This window comes from Brienomyrus brachyistius, chromosome 15, assembly GCF_023856365.1.
Source record: "Brienomyrus brachyistius isolate T26 chromosome 15, BBRACH_0.4, whole genome shotgun sequence".
Lineage (NCBI taxonomy): Eukaryota > Metazoa > Chordata > Actinopteri > Osteoglossiformes > Mormyridae > Brienomyrus > Brienomyrus brachyistius.
Window position 1 is genome coordinate 8,421,995 of NC_064547.1, and position 14,907 is coordinate 8,436,901.

The 14,907-nt window shown below is 39.6% G+C and overlaps 1 protein-coding gene across 9 annotated transcripts; it reads right to left on the reverse strand.

Annotated features, from left to right (window-relative positions):
• Nucleotides 1-219: 219 nt before the first annotated feature.
• Nucleotides 220-13,948, reverse strand: LOC125708411 (phosphatidylinositol 4,5-bisphosphate 3-kinase catalytic subunit alpha isoform-like). Of its 9 annotated transcripts, none has more exons than XM_048975907.1 (23): nt 13,544-13,948; nt 12,856-12,915; nt 12,536-12,642; nt 9,463-9,858; nt 8,817-9,026; nt 8,278-8,528; nt 7,601-7,846; nt 7,283-7,368; nt 7,026-7,131; nt 6,621-6,773; nt 6,411-6,545; nt 6,129-6,253; nt 5,949-6,030; nt 5,403-5,567; nt 5,107-5,210; nt 4,534-4,705; nt 3,973-4,079; nt 2,893-3,014; nt 2,694-2,772; nt 2,392-2,562; nt 2,172-2,289; nt 1,923-2,074; nt 220-1,616 (listed from the first exon to the last, which is right to left on the reverse strand). In XM_048975907.1, the coding sequence occupies exons 4-23, from the start codon at nt 9,812-9,814 to the stop codon at nt 1,346-1,348; spliced, it is 3,207 nt and encodes a 1,068-aa protein (XP_048831864.1). In that variant the 5' UTR covers nt 9,815-9,858; nt 12,536-12,642; nt 12,856-12,915; nt 13,544-13,948; the 3' UTR covers nt 220-1,345. The 9 variants fall into 9 exon arrangements, with proteins under 9 accessions (XP_048831864.1, XP_048831861.1, XP_048831863.1 ...); XM_048975904.1 differs by having other exon boundaries at nt 9,463-9,862; XM_048975906.1 differs by having other exon boundaries at nt 9,463-10,125.
• Between the last annotated feature and the right edge of the window lie 959 nt (nt 13,949-14,907).

Below are 14,907 nucleotides of genomic sequence, written 5' to 3' on the forward strand. Positions count from 1 at the left end.
CCTCACTAATGACTGTAACTAATGGTGTTGGTGGACCGAGTGTATGTACCACGTCTATTCAGAAATGTATAACCTCAATGAACATGTAATATCGTAACACAGTTACATTGTTCCTCTTCTCATTGTATGTTCCAGTAGTTAATGTAGAGCAGATAATGTTTGGTAATGGGTGCGAAGGGGAAATGAAGATCAAAAAAGTCTGCTTATTGTCATCAAGAATCTTTATACAAGAGGATTTATTATTTCAGTCAATACACGGGCTTCCCTTCCTGCCAAGACACGAGACTGCTCTTTGTACATGAATAATCTTCAATGTATCTGAAGAGCTACTAAACAAAATGATAAAAAATGAAGGATTTAAAGTGAGGCAGTACTGTAAAACTGATAATATTGGAAGAAAATCAGTACCAATAGTTTAAACATAACCTGTAAGAAAAATTCAGAATTCCCTGACAAAATGTAACCCAAAAATCCAGCTTTTTTGCAAATTTATGTCTCTGTACTTTACATGCACATTAGCAAAAAAATAATAATAAAATATAAATTCAGAAAACTGCTTCATTACATTCATTTATCACAACAGACACCTGACATAACTTAATGGACACAAAGCTTAACTGTGATGTCTCTGAAAAATCATTGCACTAGTGTGAAGCAGGAAGACATCACATGGACTGCGACAAACTCTCACTGCAAATCAGTTAAAGCTTTTCTAAAGAGCAAACATGTTTTAATAGCACTTCCAGCATTCATCATTTTCACTAAGACTTGATAATCTAGGCTCAAAAGAAAACCATGTGTTAAGTCTTTAATGCTCTCAGGATCGATGCATGCAATGCCAGTAGCTCACACAGGGTGTCACCTTGTACAGAGCACATCAACCTCATGTTTAGGGATTTTGATATCTGTTCCAGCAATACAAGAACCAAACAAAATTCTACCCTGTTTTGCTTAGCAGTTTCTATTTTCTGTGCATATTTAAAGGCATAAAACTTACAGGAAGACATCCATATCCCCCAGACCTTCTGAAAATTAGAGGTAAGTTACTTTTTTGTTTATTAATTCATTTACTTTTTATTTTATTTAAAAAAAGGGCATGACAGTATACACCTGGGTGTTCCCCAGGTTGGAGCAGCAAGTAACAGGGGGGAGGAGAAACCCTCTTTAACAACCCCCCCCCCCCAAGACAACAGGCTTTTTGGATGCTGTAGGTTTTTTTAAAAAGACTGTTTATATTCTTTCATCAATAAAGTTGGGTCATCACCTGATGTTTCCCAGGTCTGAATGCACAAGTTTGCGGCTGTCTGGAATCTGATATCCAGTTGCTCCAATGCCCATGTGTACCTCAGTTCAAAGCATGCTGTCGAATCGTGTGGAAGATCCAGTCCATCTTTGTTGTCCATCCACCATGATGAGCATCGTTCATCTGCTTCATGAAGTAGTCTAGAGCCTCCTGCTCTGTTTTGTCCAGAGCCAAGGTCTTCCGGATGTAAGCAATGTCATCAAAAGACTGTAGCTCAGGCATGCCTGAGCCCAGCATCATGGAGAAGAGGTTGATGAAGAGGTTTGCATGCTGTCGGATAGCAAGGTAGGCTTTGTAGCACATCTCTTGAAACCTGCAGTGAACACAGTTTGTTTAACATACAACCCGACTGAGTAGACCCAGGAAATGTAGCATTGTTGCAATTATTCAAATCTGATAAATCTGAATCTTTGGATGGGTGCAGCTCTGTAGGAAAATGTGACTAGAACAGACTACTAAGGTTGGAAATGCTCATATTTTGCCATTTTGCCATTCAATGCCATTTGTCAGCCAGAACAACAGCTAATTCAGGAGAGATTGAAAACGTTCATGTCCAAACTCACGAAGCATTCATGACAAAAGGCAAATTGACAATGTGGGGTAGAAAGACATCACATACCTCTCAAATTCTCGGGTCTTAGTGCACTCCTGTGTTCCTTTGCTGATCACTATTAAAAAGTCTTGGGTTAAGACAAATGGCACTCGTTCTCGTTTATAGCCAAACTTCTTCTTCTTATGATCCAGGAAATGTCCAAAATCGATATGAAAAAGCTATTCGAAAAGACAACAGAGAGAATGACATTTTTGTTCTTGATTTCCGCACCTTGACTCCTCCTCAGAGCGCCACAGGATCTAAGAGATATCTTACCTGTCCATCATCCTTTACCATGATATTACTGTTGTGTCTGTCGCCAATCCCAAGGATAAAGGTGGCTACACAATAACCAGCGCAGGACCTTGTAAACAAATCAATAGCCAGATCATACCTACCACATAAAAAGGTTAAAAACACAGATGTATAGTGAGACATTTTTCCACCTCAATGAAACACTGATTATCAAATGCTGACATGATATGGTTTTACTCACATTTCCCCTTTATTCTTGTCCTTCAGCCACTGGTGAAGAGTGTGGCTGTTGAACTGCAGTGCCCCCTTCAGGCCACCCTTGCACTGGATCTGCATAATGGTGTGGGAATTCCTCACCACTTCAATGAGTCCCACGCAGTCACCGATTGACAAGCAACCGTAGGGCAGCATTCTTACACACAAAAATTAGAACAAAATTAGACTATACACTTGGTTTTTACCTTTCTTCACCTTTTAAACTGTTGAGAAATAGGCATCTCATTTTTTTCCCCAATATGTTTTTAAAGCCCCCAAAAATATCACCTGAGGTCAAGACCTTGATTCTGCCAAATGTTCTCCATTATTCTGATAATCTGAAGAGTTAGCATGTCTTGCCGTAAATCTTGGAAAAAAATATATTTATGTATTATACACAATGCACAAACACGTAAATGTAATATTCGATAACTGTCACAGCTATTACAATCTGTAATACTTATTAGCTGTACAAAATTATATTTACCGTCCCCATTCTTGAAAATGATCTCATTGTTCTGAAAGAGAAGCTCCGACATGATATCAGGGTTTCCCCAGTTTAGCCACAGGGGCCTCTTGGCAGATGACATAATCCTGCATTCTTCAAGTCTGGAAGAGTCAAACCGTAAAGTAATGAATACAGGAATATAACACACTGCAGTATTGCAATAGTAGTGCGCACATTTTATACCAACTTATACCTTATTCACAATGTGCTCTAATTGGTAACATGACCATTATTTGATGATCTTTTTTCCTCTTAAAATTTCAAGATATATTGTACTTGATCTGTGTGGGTTTTGGCTCATATCTTAAGCAAAAAAAAACAGCACCACTAAATCACCACATTGATTTAATTTTTATCAATGAATTATGTGTTTTAATTATTGTATGTCTCTCAAATCTTACTGCTAGGGAAACCAGATAATCCCTGTCAGGGGGCACACTTTGAGCTAGGATAGGATTTGTAAACTACCAATTCAGTTAAACGGACCTGAATTGCACTTAAGCAGTGAGTCCTAGCACAAGAAGAAATGACCTACTTAGCCAAGCACAGGAAATTTTACATCCATCCATCCATCCATTTTCCAAACCGCTTATCCTACTGGGTCGCGGGGGGTCCAGAACCTATCCCAGAAGCAATGGGCATGAGGCAGGGAACAACCCAGGATGGGGGGGCCCAGCCCATCGCAGGGCACACTCACACACCAGTCACTCACACATGCACACCTATGGGCAATTTAGTAACTCCAATTAGCCTCAGCATGTTTTTGGACTGTGGGGGGAAACCGGAGTACCCGGAGGAAACCCCACAATGACATGGGGAGAACATGTAAACTCCACACACATGTGACCCAGGCGGAGACTCGAACCCGGATCCCAGAGGTGTGAGGCAACAGTGTTAACCACTGCACCACCATGCCGCCCCGGAAATTTTATAGTAGTTTGCAAAACCTGAAGTAGCTCAAAGTGTCCTCCCTGACATGGATTATCTGGTCACCCAATTATAGCATGACCTGCAAAAACAGATGCTAAACAGCTGTTATAAAAATGTGCCACAATGTACCGTAGGTTTCCTAGCTGGTGTGCAGGGTTTAGTGGGGAGGTAAAGCTCTGCAGCGCATCCATGTAGTCTGGCCTTCTCATTTGTTCCACTAAAAACTTCATTTGTACCTGCAGAAACAAGGCCCACGGAAAGTTTGATGGAAAAGCAGTATGTTCAGACCTATACCAATATATTGCTTCCCCTAGATCAGTGGTTCTGAAACTTGGTCCTTGGGCCCCACTGCCCTGCTTTTTTTTCTGTTATCCCTGCCCCACACACAAGTCCCTGCTGTCTTTCAGCTTCTGATTGACTGAACACACCTGATCCAGGTAATCAGCAGTGTGTAGGGCAGGGATAGCTGGAAAACAAGCAGGGCAGTGGGTGCCGAGGACCGAGTTTGAGAACCACTGCTGTAGATCATTGTTTCCCCATCCGATCCTCGGGGACCCACAGATAGTCCACGTTTTCAACGTAGCAAAAATGTGGACTGTTAGGGAGGGAGAAAAAACATAGAATGTCTGTGGGTCCCCGAGGACCGGACTGGGAAACACTACCGTAGATCTTTGAAAGGGGCGGTATTACCTTTTGTGTCTCATCTTTTTTCTCCTGCTTGAGGATGTCTGTGAGGTTGATCAGCTTCTCCATGGCCTCCACCTGTCTGCTCAGGTGTTTCAGGTACATCCCACATGCTCTGCAGTAAGACTCCAGCAGCAGCCCAAAGCGTTGGCTCACCGTTTTGTTATGCATCTCAGACCTAAGCGACGTGGGCCAACAAAAGATAGGAGCTGGGGTATTGTCAGTTCAAATTCCCCGGAGTAACAAACTGAAAGCAGGTGCATAGGTACTTTCCTACATCATGTGCAATATAGCTACTACTGCACTTGTGCTTAATCCTGCGTTTACCACCAGTGTGGCACATCAATCTGGTTTTCCTTTACATTCATACTTTTTCACGCTCCCTATATAACTTGATAATATATCCACAGTGAAATTCTTATTATACTCCACATTTTTTGTTACGCAACCTGGGTCGCTTATGATCTGCTGTTGGCCAGGATCAGCTTATTGGAAAGCTAAGTCAAAGTATATGGTGTATAAAACCCTTAAAATTGGTATATTATATAAATCCACTTCAAATCAAACAAAGAAACTCACTTCAAGTGCCAAAAAAAGAAGTGTCCGATCCTCTGATTAGTCAAGGCTTTTTTAAGCAGAAATCGCACCAGTGGATTATCGAGGTACTGCTCATATTTTAGGACCTTAACAAAACAAAACAAAACAAAACAAAAAAATCAAAATAAAAGCAAATCAAAGGTTTCATTTTTATACCCTTACGATCTCTTATAGTGCACAACATTTCAAGCTGGCAACAGCAAAACTTTGCTGTGAATTTGACCCCAAACCCCACAGACTGCTTTCTAGCTTAAAACCACGAATGAAATGTGCATTACCTGTACAAGCTGAATGAGGTACTGTGAGAGTCTGTCATCTGTCAGATACTTCTCAAGGCACCTAACAGCAAAATCCCGGATCATTGGGTCTGGGTAGTTGCAATCCAGCAATTCCATGGCTTGTTCTGGTTTTATTGTTGGCCAGTTTTTCAGAAGGCAATACATCTAAAACACAGATATTTATCAAGCTCTATAGTTTAAGCTTTAATTAAAGTATCCAAGCTAAATCTGTGGTAATCATATTACAATAACTAGGATAGAAAAGAAACTTACTGCAAGACAACCAGGTTCATGAAAATTGTGTTTGGTAAAACTGTGCTATATATAGCATATATCATAGATCAACCAACCCCAAGAAGGAATGCATTACATCATAAAAACTTCCAGAAATCATCGCACAAATACATTTACAAAATTTATATTTCACAGCTAACTGCACCATGACCCAGTATGGGATAATGGTTATTAAAGGTGGATGGATGGCTAGTGCAGAAAAATTAACTAAAACCAGCAAACAGAAGCCAGTTAACATTTTGTTCGGCTGACCTGTGCTACTTCATCTCTTGAGTTCCACTTTACTGCAAGCAGGATCTTAGGCAGAATTTCTGGCATATTCACGCAATAATATCTAGGGAAGAAAAAAAAAGAGATAAAGGTCATTTAACAATTAATAGCTTCAATAAGAGCCTCTCTCTCAGATGTAAATAATGCAGGTATGCATGTTACCGGTGTCGCCACAGGACATCCTTCTCCTGCTCAGTGATCTCTGACAGAGGGTCTCTGTTGCACACCTGGTATAGCTGCTCCGTATCATTGTCTGTTAGAGCATTATCTCGCACCAATCTATTGCTCTACAGAGGAAATAAGGAAGCGTATCTAAAGATCACGCCACGGAGAGTGAAACCACATTTTTTAATAACCTCATATTGTTCTGGGTACAGATTTATTTAACGTATCTCGATTATCTTAAAGTTTGAGTTAGACAACAGTATCAGCCTACGGACATACCAGTCCGGACTGGCAATAATTGAGTCCGAGCTCTCTGGATATGGTCCAGTTTGCATGTTCCTCGACTGTTGCCATGTCTGGGAACTTCACTGGGCAGTTGAAGAAATCAAATTCCAGCTCAAGGCAAGGAGTTTCCTAAGAGACACATTCCATTAGACTCACGTTACATTTACAAATTGCCGTATTGAATAACTCCTGTAACTCATTTACCTTGTTAGGGTTGGAGCCTGTGACACCTATTGGATTAAGGAGATCTTCAAGCCCATGAGGTACTGGCCACAGGTTGAGTGCCATTTTCCCCGAGACAAGAGTATGTGTATAATCAAATAGGTTCACATTCCCCCAAGCAAGTGGACAGTGCTCCTGAGAGAGAGAAGCTAATATCAAACATCTGCTGTACGCTCATGGTGTGATCTCTGCTGACGGATCAAAAACCACAGCATGTAGATCAGCAGAATTATTCACAGAAAAATAAGACAGAAAAATAATTATAGAATCTGCCTGAAATAAGCCCTCGGCCCACAATCCAAGAGTCTTCACAACAATGAGACATGAAATACTCTACTTTACTGCCCTTAGGAGTCACGGAACAATCACCGCTGCTAGATTATTTACCTCTTTCGCCCCTTTCCTTCCTTTGACAGAGCAGATAGAAAGACAGAGACGAGCCGCACGGGGAATATCGGGGATGTACATGTCGTATTGCAGCCACTCATTCCACCTGGGAAAACCGACCAGTTCCACAGATTATTTCATCCTTATCATTTTAGTTGACTTTCATGGCTGCAGAGACAGCTCATACTGTTCAGAAAGTGAATCATAAACTTCTATTTGAGTACAGATGGGATTGACTGCGCCGCACAGCATGATACCTCGGGTTAGAACACGGCACACGCTGTGTGTTCACATTGTCACACATCTGCTCTCCCCCGTGGTATATTCCAGTCCTCACGTAAATCTGCAATATGGAAGCAGATCACTCAGTGAACCCTTCACCAACATCAAACTCAACGGACTTCATTACATTATCTAAGTTTTGATTTCATCTGTTTTTTTTTGTTTTTTTTTTTGCTGGAATACAGAAATTAAACAGAGAAGAACCTGCTTGAATAGCTTGAAAATTTTATTCGTCCGTAATAGTATTTTCGGTAAGGCTAAATTCATGAAAGGAAAAACAAACACATATGTACCTTATCTATGTCTCGAATGTTTACGTTGACGTATGTTGCACAGAGTATTCGTATCCTCAAGGTGCTGCTGATGCTCCACAGAGACTTGGAGGAGCCCTCGCCATTCATGTAGGGTGTGGCAGTGGAGATGCGGCGGGCATAGGATGGCATGGTGAACGTATCCATGGGTAACTGGGAGTAGAGGCTCTCTTTCGCCATTAACATTAGGTTTGGCATCCGACCCAGCATAATACAGCTCCTTATGTACTGAGACAGACAGACATGTAAACACACACATATAAATATATTAGTTCCCTGCCTCGTGCCCATTGCTTCCGGGATAGGCTCCGGACCCCCTGCAACCCAGTAGGATGAGCGGTTTGGAAAATGGATGGATGGATGGATATATATATATGATGCAACAAATACTGAAATATGTAAGCCAACTGTATTTTAGTGTAAACACAAAATGGCTGCCATCATTGTAAACTGCTATTCAATACATTCTAAATTTCATTACAGTTACATGTGAAAAACAACAGTGGAATTACGAGGTTATAGAATTACCACAGTGATACCTAGGGGGTGTCACGAAAAAAAAACAAAAAAAAAAAACAATCTCTAACCAATAAGACTTTAACAACGACTGAGCTGATCGTGAGAGACACCAGTAAAGCATCCTGTTTAACGTGACTTACCTTGTATTGACTCAGGGGGTACTTTTCCAGCAGGTACTCATCACAGCCACAAACCTTGAGGATGTACTTGCCCTGGTACTCCTGCACGCACATCTTCAGCTGTTCTGGAGACAGCAACATACTCCTGGTCTTCTTGCGGATAGCTTCTGCTATCACTTGCTCAGGGACACAGTCGTGGTTGATTTTGAGTGTATATTTCTGCTTGTCATTGTTGGGGGAGACTATTACCCAAATCACAACAATTATTTGACCTAAAGACAAAATATTAAATATTTGTCAGCCACAAATGCATGCAACCTTAAATTCCTGTTATTGCAATTCATATGGTAAAATATGTTCATACACATAAGCAGAATCTACAATGCTTCAATGGCTTTATAACATAAATATTTTTCACTCAATATGTTTTACTTTGGTTTTACTCATTGTCTCAGTTTTACTATTTTTATAGGTACAGTATAACTAACTACAGCTAAAGAAGTTTCCTCAGTTACTATGTTAGCAGTTAGAACTACAGTTGCCTTGTCTGGTTGAATTACCTTTATCAAGTTTATTGTAGATGTGCTTTGGAAGTTCGGATGAAGATTCAACGTTGGGAGGGTAAACATATAACGCGCGACTGTGGGGCCCGCTAGCATCTCTGAGGTCCACTGCATCTTTACAAACATTCAGAATGTTCCTCCTGAAGTCTTGGACTTCAAGATCCTTCACTAAGTCAAACTCGCATACAGGCATACCGATCGCAAACCCTGCAAGGTACATTTTAAATGTTAACAGCAGTAATATGTATGCACTGAGAAACGGCGATCTGGCACAAGGTTTATGTATTTTGATATTTCAGTTCTGAGAGATAACAGTGTAAAATGGCTTTACCATTCATACTATTCACTACAAGGACAGATCCCAAAAACAGATTTCCTGAGCCATTTTCAAATTCTGATTTTGATGACTAAGGGGTTATGCAGGTGGCTCTGTGTAACTGTAAATAAAAATTTAAGTGATCGTCAAGTTTCATTTAACACTTATTAAATGTATTCATGTATGTCAATGATTAGTATAGTGGTTTAAAGAACAAGAAAGTGCTGAATAAAGTTTACCTGGATTAATACATTTAATAAGGCAATTAAGTGGTCACGTGTATCAATAATATGTATTAAACTTTCCATGAGAAAGCGGGAGACCTACCAATTTCCCTGTTTAGAATCTTCTCTTCCCTGTTACCAACAGGTTCAATAACTTTTAAAAAAGGCTGAAAGAGCCGGAGATCACAAAGTCTTCTGGTTTCATCATAAAACTCCTCCCTTTCGGCCTCCTGGGTAACACTGACAAAGATATAGGACGTCTCCTCCTGAATCATGTGATGCAGAGGGTACTTCCGTGCTTCTTTGAAAAGTTCATGCTTAATGGTGATAAGCGTGGCCTCTCGGAGGCACTCCAACGCGACGATCATCCCATTGGGCAGAAGGCAGTCCACCAGAATCCGTGGGGGCATTAAATGGATACCCCATAGCTCCCCCGATGATGGCCTTGGGGGCATTTTTCACTCCTTGAAAACTTTTAGTTGTCCAACAAGTGTCTAAACTTTCTGGAAAAAAGGGCATATACTGATATATTAAAACAACACTATGACATAGTGGCTTGTGGGTACCACTGTGATGTCAGAACTCCAAGACTCTGCATTTGTGCATTTGATTCCCGTCCTGCCATGCTGTGTGTGGAGCAGACATGCTTTTCAGACGACTCGGTCCCTCCAATTTCCCCTTCGTGCCTGGCCCCCTGTGACTGACTGGCATCCCCGCCAGGGTGCACACTGTGCTTCCAGGAGTACAGGGGAGGCTCAGTGAAACACTGTATTTGATAAATGGTTACAGAAGATGAATGGATATCCAAAAACAACAGAGGCCTGTTTTAACTTCTGACTCCTACAACAGAGTCTTTTCTCGCCGGCCAAAACAGCATCTTTATGTTTCATATTTACTTTTTGAGTTTTAATGAACACACCCAATCTACGCCACACAACACCTGAACATGCTAACTCTGTCTCTTAATTAATAGCTATATCCTGTGCCGTGTGGCAATTCTAGATCCAAGCAGGAGAGGTGATAGAAATATAGATACAAAGCAATCTAAAGACTAAGCCTACGCACCAGGAAGCTTATTTCAAAACCCTACCATCATTGCTGGAATAAATGAAAATACATTTCCTGATACATCAAGCTGCACTTTGCTGGACATTTTTAAGCAAGAAGGCAAATCTTAATAAATGATATGAGCCATTTTTTTCTTATTTGAATTCTTTTCAGTCAGTGTCTTTACCCCTTTGTAAGATTTAATGCATCAATAAAATGCCTAGAGGGAGTCTGCTGTCATCTTCCCCATAAAAATGCTGTGGGTTTTCATTCTGATTTCCTGTAATAAATCACTTTGGATTCACCCTCTGCTAAATTTCATATTCCAGGTCTCTGCAGCTTCTCATTTTAGGTCCTTATTCTGGGGGTTCCCAGCAAAAGTGTGAAAAAACAGGAAAAGTCCTGCTGTTTCACAAATGAGCGTGCCATCTAAACCAATCTGCATTGTACAAATATCCAGCTTAATAAGAGGGGAAACGTCGTAAGCTGTTTAAGTTACTTTACCTTAACCATATTTACTTCCTAGGAAGGTCTCTGTTAAATGTTTAGGTTTAAATGCAGAAGTAATGCAAAGCTGCATCAGTGATATACTCTTTGCTAACGCCTCAATATCTTAGCATTAACTACCACAACTGACAAAAGACTTTCCAATCAATGCAGCACTGCATGACAGGAGTGACACCACTATTTATCTCTGGAGAAAACTCCTCCTTATTTTATACACAATTGTATTCATTCATATTTAATTACAGGACATTATAGCAAGCAACACTGGAAACAGTCCTTATAAGGTACTATGTACAGCAGATGCACAGAGGCTAAGATATATTACAGAAAAGACATTAACACATCCATGGCTTGAGTTAAGTTACCGTCAATTAGCCTGAAGGACCAGGAGATTAATTTCAATTTTATTCACACTCCCAGAATACACCTGTTTCTCTGGATACTAAAATATCAAATACTGCTGCATGCCAACTATGACTATTATATGCTCTTGGAACATTGTGTCAAATCATTAGGGAGGTGGTGAAGTTTCTGTTTCAGGTGGCATCAGACCTTTTGTATAGATCTGTCCATGTACCCCAGTGCTTTCATTTTAGACAATAGTTACAAGCTTAACAGTTGGTAAAAAGAAAATTTTACTGGCTGGAAAGAGGTTGACAGTGATGTGCCGGTCACATAATATTTGCATTCTGCTGGCAAGCAGAAAAACACATGGAACTGTATTGCTGAAGAAGGGGTGAATCAAATATCCGGCTGAAATGAGGATCTAGTAAAATAACCTGTTCTTTCTGAAGCCGATTGTCATCCGATTTTTATTTGTTTGTACCTGTGTCTGCCTTCAGCATTTTCTTTCCACTTTCTTGCAGAATTTTGGGAAAGTAACCATGGGTATTAGCTGCTACTCGTCCTGTCTCTCCCCCATTGCCAGTAACTACACAATATCGTTATTGCCCAACACAAGTCATTCATGTGTGTGACAAGGAGAAAGTCTTCCAGACTTCCCCGAGCAATCGTTTTGTGTCTGACCTGCATTAAATGCAAGGACACTGCAGGTGTAAACTCTATTCATCTCAAGATAACACTACACAAAGTAAATTAAAAAATAATAAAATCAAACATTAAAAATGCACTGGGCATTCATGCACTATTTATCTGAGGTGAAAAGTGACTGTGGTCACTCGGTGGCTTATACCAATTAACAGCGAAATATGTGGCCTTTAAGCTTAAAATTAAGTGACTAATTCGGCATAAGAAAGATGAGCACAATCATCTAATATCCAAAGTGATTACAACACTTCCATAATAACAAAAATAGAAAGGTTGTCACTTTCTATGACAATATCTATCTGAAGTAATGTTCGCATGAGATTACAATATTCAGGATATAAAACACACAAAAAATGTCTGCATTTTCGACCTCAGAGAACCTTAATAAAAAGAAAAAATAGCATTGTATAACTGGACTAAATATTCTGAATGCAACAATTCATAATAATTGTCCTACTCAAAATCAGAACAGAAATGCCAGTTTTGGGAACTGCAACTAGGCCTACTTGGTTACAGACACTTGCTTCTAAGTTAACAACAGTGCATGAACTTTGTCAGACACCTGACTAGCTTACCTTGGGCAAATGGTCCGAGCTTCATTAAGGAATGGTGGTTTCTTCCTATTTCGAACCACCAAAAATCTCTACTACATTTTGGAAATGTCGCGCTACGGCGTCATTTTCTGTCACAAACAAAAAACAAAGTGAGTTTTACTAATAACTGCATTTACATTACCCGGGATATCCCCGTTAAGAAAGCTGCTTTTGAAACATCTTTAAAAACAACTAAAAAAAGATATAGTTCTTCTATATGCATTATAATCATATTTTCATATTATATAAAGAAATACAAACATTTTTCAACAATATAATCACATATATTACCAACTACGTACCTAACTCTGACCAAAACATCCACATTGTCTTATGATCTTCACGTAGTTGCGCTTTTCCCACTGTTACCATGTTACAGGTCACCGTATTGTAAGAAAATAAACAAAAGTGGTATTGATCAGCAATACTGAGTTAAACTGATACGGCCACTGCCTGCGCTGCGTTTGTTTATTCGTTTTACTTAACATTGATAGTTATATAATAACAACAATAACACTAACAACAATAATAATAATAGTGATGATAGATAGATAGATAGATAGACAGACAGACAGACAGACAGACAGACAGACAGACAGACTTTATTTACTCATGACATCATCATCATCATTATTCAGCACCAATACAAACTGGCGACACACTGAGAGGGGAGCATGTCCCCGTACTGGCGACGGTATTTTGGCCAAGTCTCATACATTTTTACTACGATAACTGAGCAAACGTCAGCAACCTACACTTAATCGATAAAAACATGCAGTATAATACATTTCTCAAAGATACATTTTCATGTTTGTTAAATCAACTACTTATCTGCTTAGCCATTTGCAATATTATTGGTGCATTTTTCCAGCAAATATACAGGCTGCTTCATTTAAAAGTCCGGCAACAAATCGGTGTATAAATTATCTTATTTGTACTTGGTCCTTTGCGGGAAGTTAGCTACCTGTTCCACAGTGAAGCTGGACCTACCTTTCGCTTTTATTTACGAAATTTGCCCCGGTCAGCGCAGCCTTTTCGTTCCACTGAGGAAACTCCAATCCGAGGCTTCGGCCTACCCCCGGTTTGACAGCCGCAGCTTCTCCATAGCAACCACAACTATTGTTTTTCTCGAACAGAAATATGGCGAAAAAACATTCGCTGTTTTTTCACGTGGGCATGCTGAATGATCAGATTTGCACGAATATTTTTATTAAATAGCCAATCTAATATTTCACTGAACACTTATAAGTGAATATCACTGGCAAGTTATCTGTAACAAGGTCATCGTCAGCTACCCAAACAAGCAACTGAACAGCAACCGCAAACAAAAATAACAAACATGCGATTTGTTTGTATGCTTTTTCCAGCCCTAAAACGTTGTCGCGTGAGTATGATCAGATTAACGAGAATTCCTACAAAACTCCTCCCATCAGGAATATAAAGGGCAGCAGCAGCACGGGCGCTACAGGGATTGTTACTGTGCTGGAGTCGATTGTGTCAGTAGCTTTTACTGAAATAATTTTATGTATTGTTTAATGTAATCAATTAAGTTTATCAATTAACATCAATTTCCTGTGCTTCGCAGTACAAATTCTTTAACTTGCAAATGGTATATTTCACTTCTGGAATACATTCTATGGACTACTGTTAGGCGTCTTTCAGTCAAACTAAATACGTCTTAGTATTTCTAGAAGAACGGTGCGTGCAAAACATTCATATTCCATGTTGCAAATTACTACACTTTGCAAGTCTGCTCTATATGTTTATTGCATGATACTATATCAAAAAAGATACCAAGATGTTTTCATTCATTATGAAGGGTAGCGATTCCTTATTCACTAATCACTATTCACTTAATCATGTGTGTTTATGCATGTGTGTCCCTGGGTCATTATGCATTTTAAATGGGACATTGTTTTTGTTTATTATAACCAGCTCATATCCATACATTTATTTACACACAGTCACGCAAATACAAAACGCACAGCATGGATTACATAATACATCATTAAACACGTGCTAAAATGACTACTAAGTAAAAAAAACAATCTTTTATTTTCAAATACCCATTAATCGTGTAGACTCCAGAATACATGAAACTTAATCAGAACAATATGCAAAACACAAGTACAGAACATCCATATTTGAGTAATGCAATGTGTTGCAGTTAACACATAAAGCAGTTTTATTACAGCGTTATACATATCGTATGCGACATATGTTATTGTCAAATTTCATTGACGATGGACTTTAAGTAATAGACATGTAATTAAGAAAAGTAACTGTGTTCGCGTGATTCAGACATTATCACCAAGATCAGGACCTCATCTGAGCCATATGACACCATTTCTTGA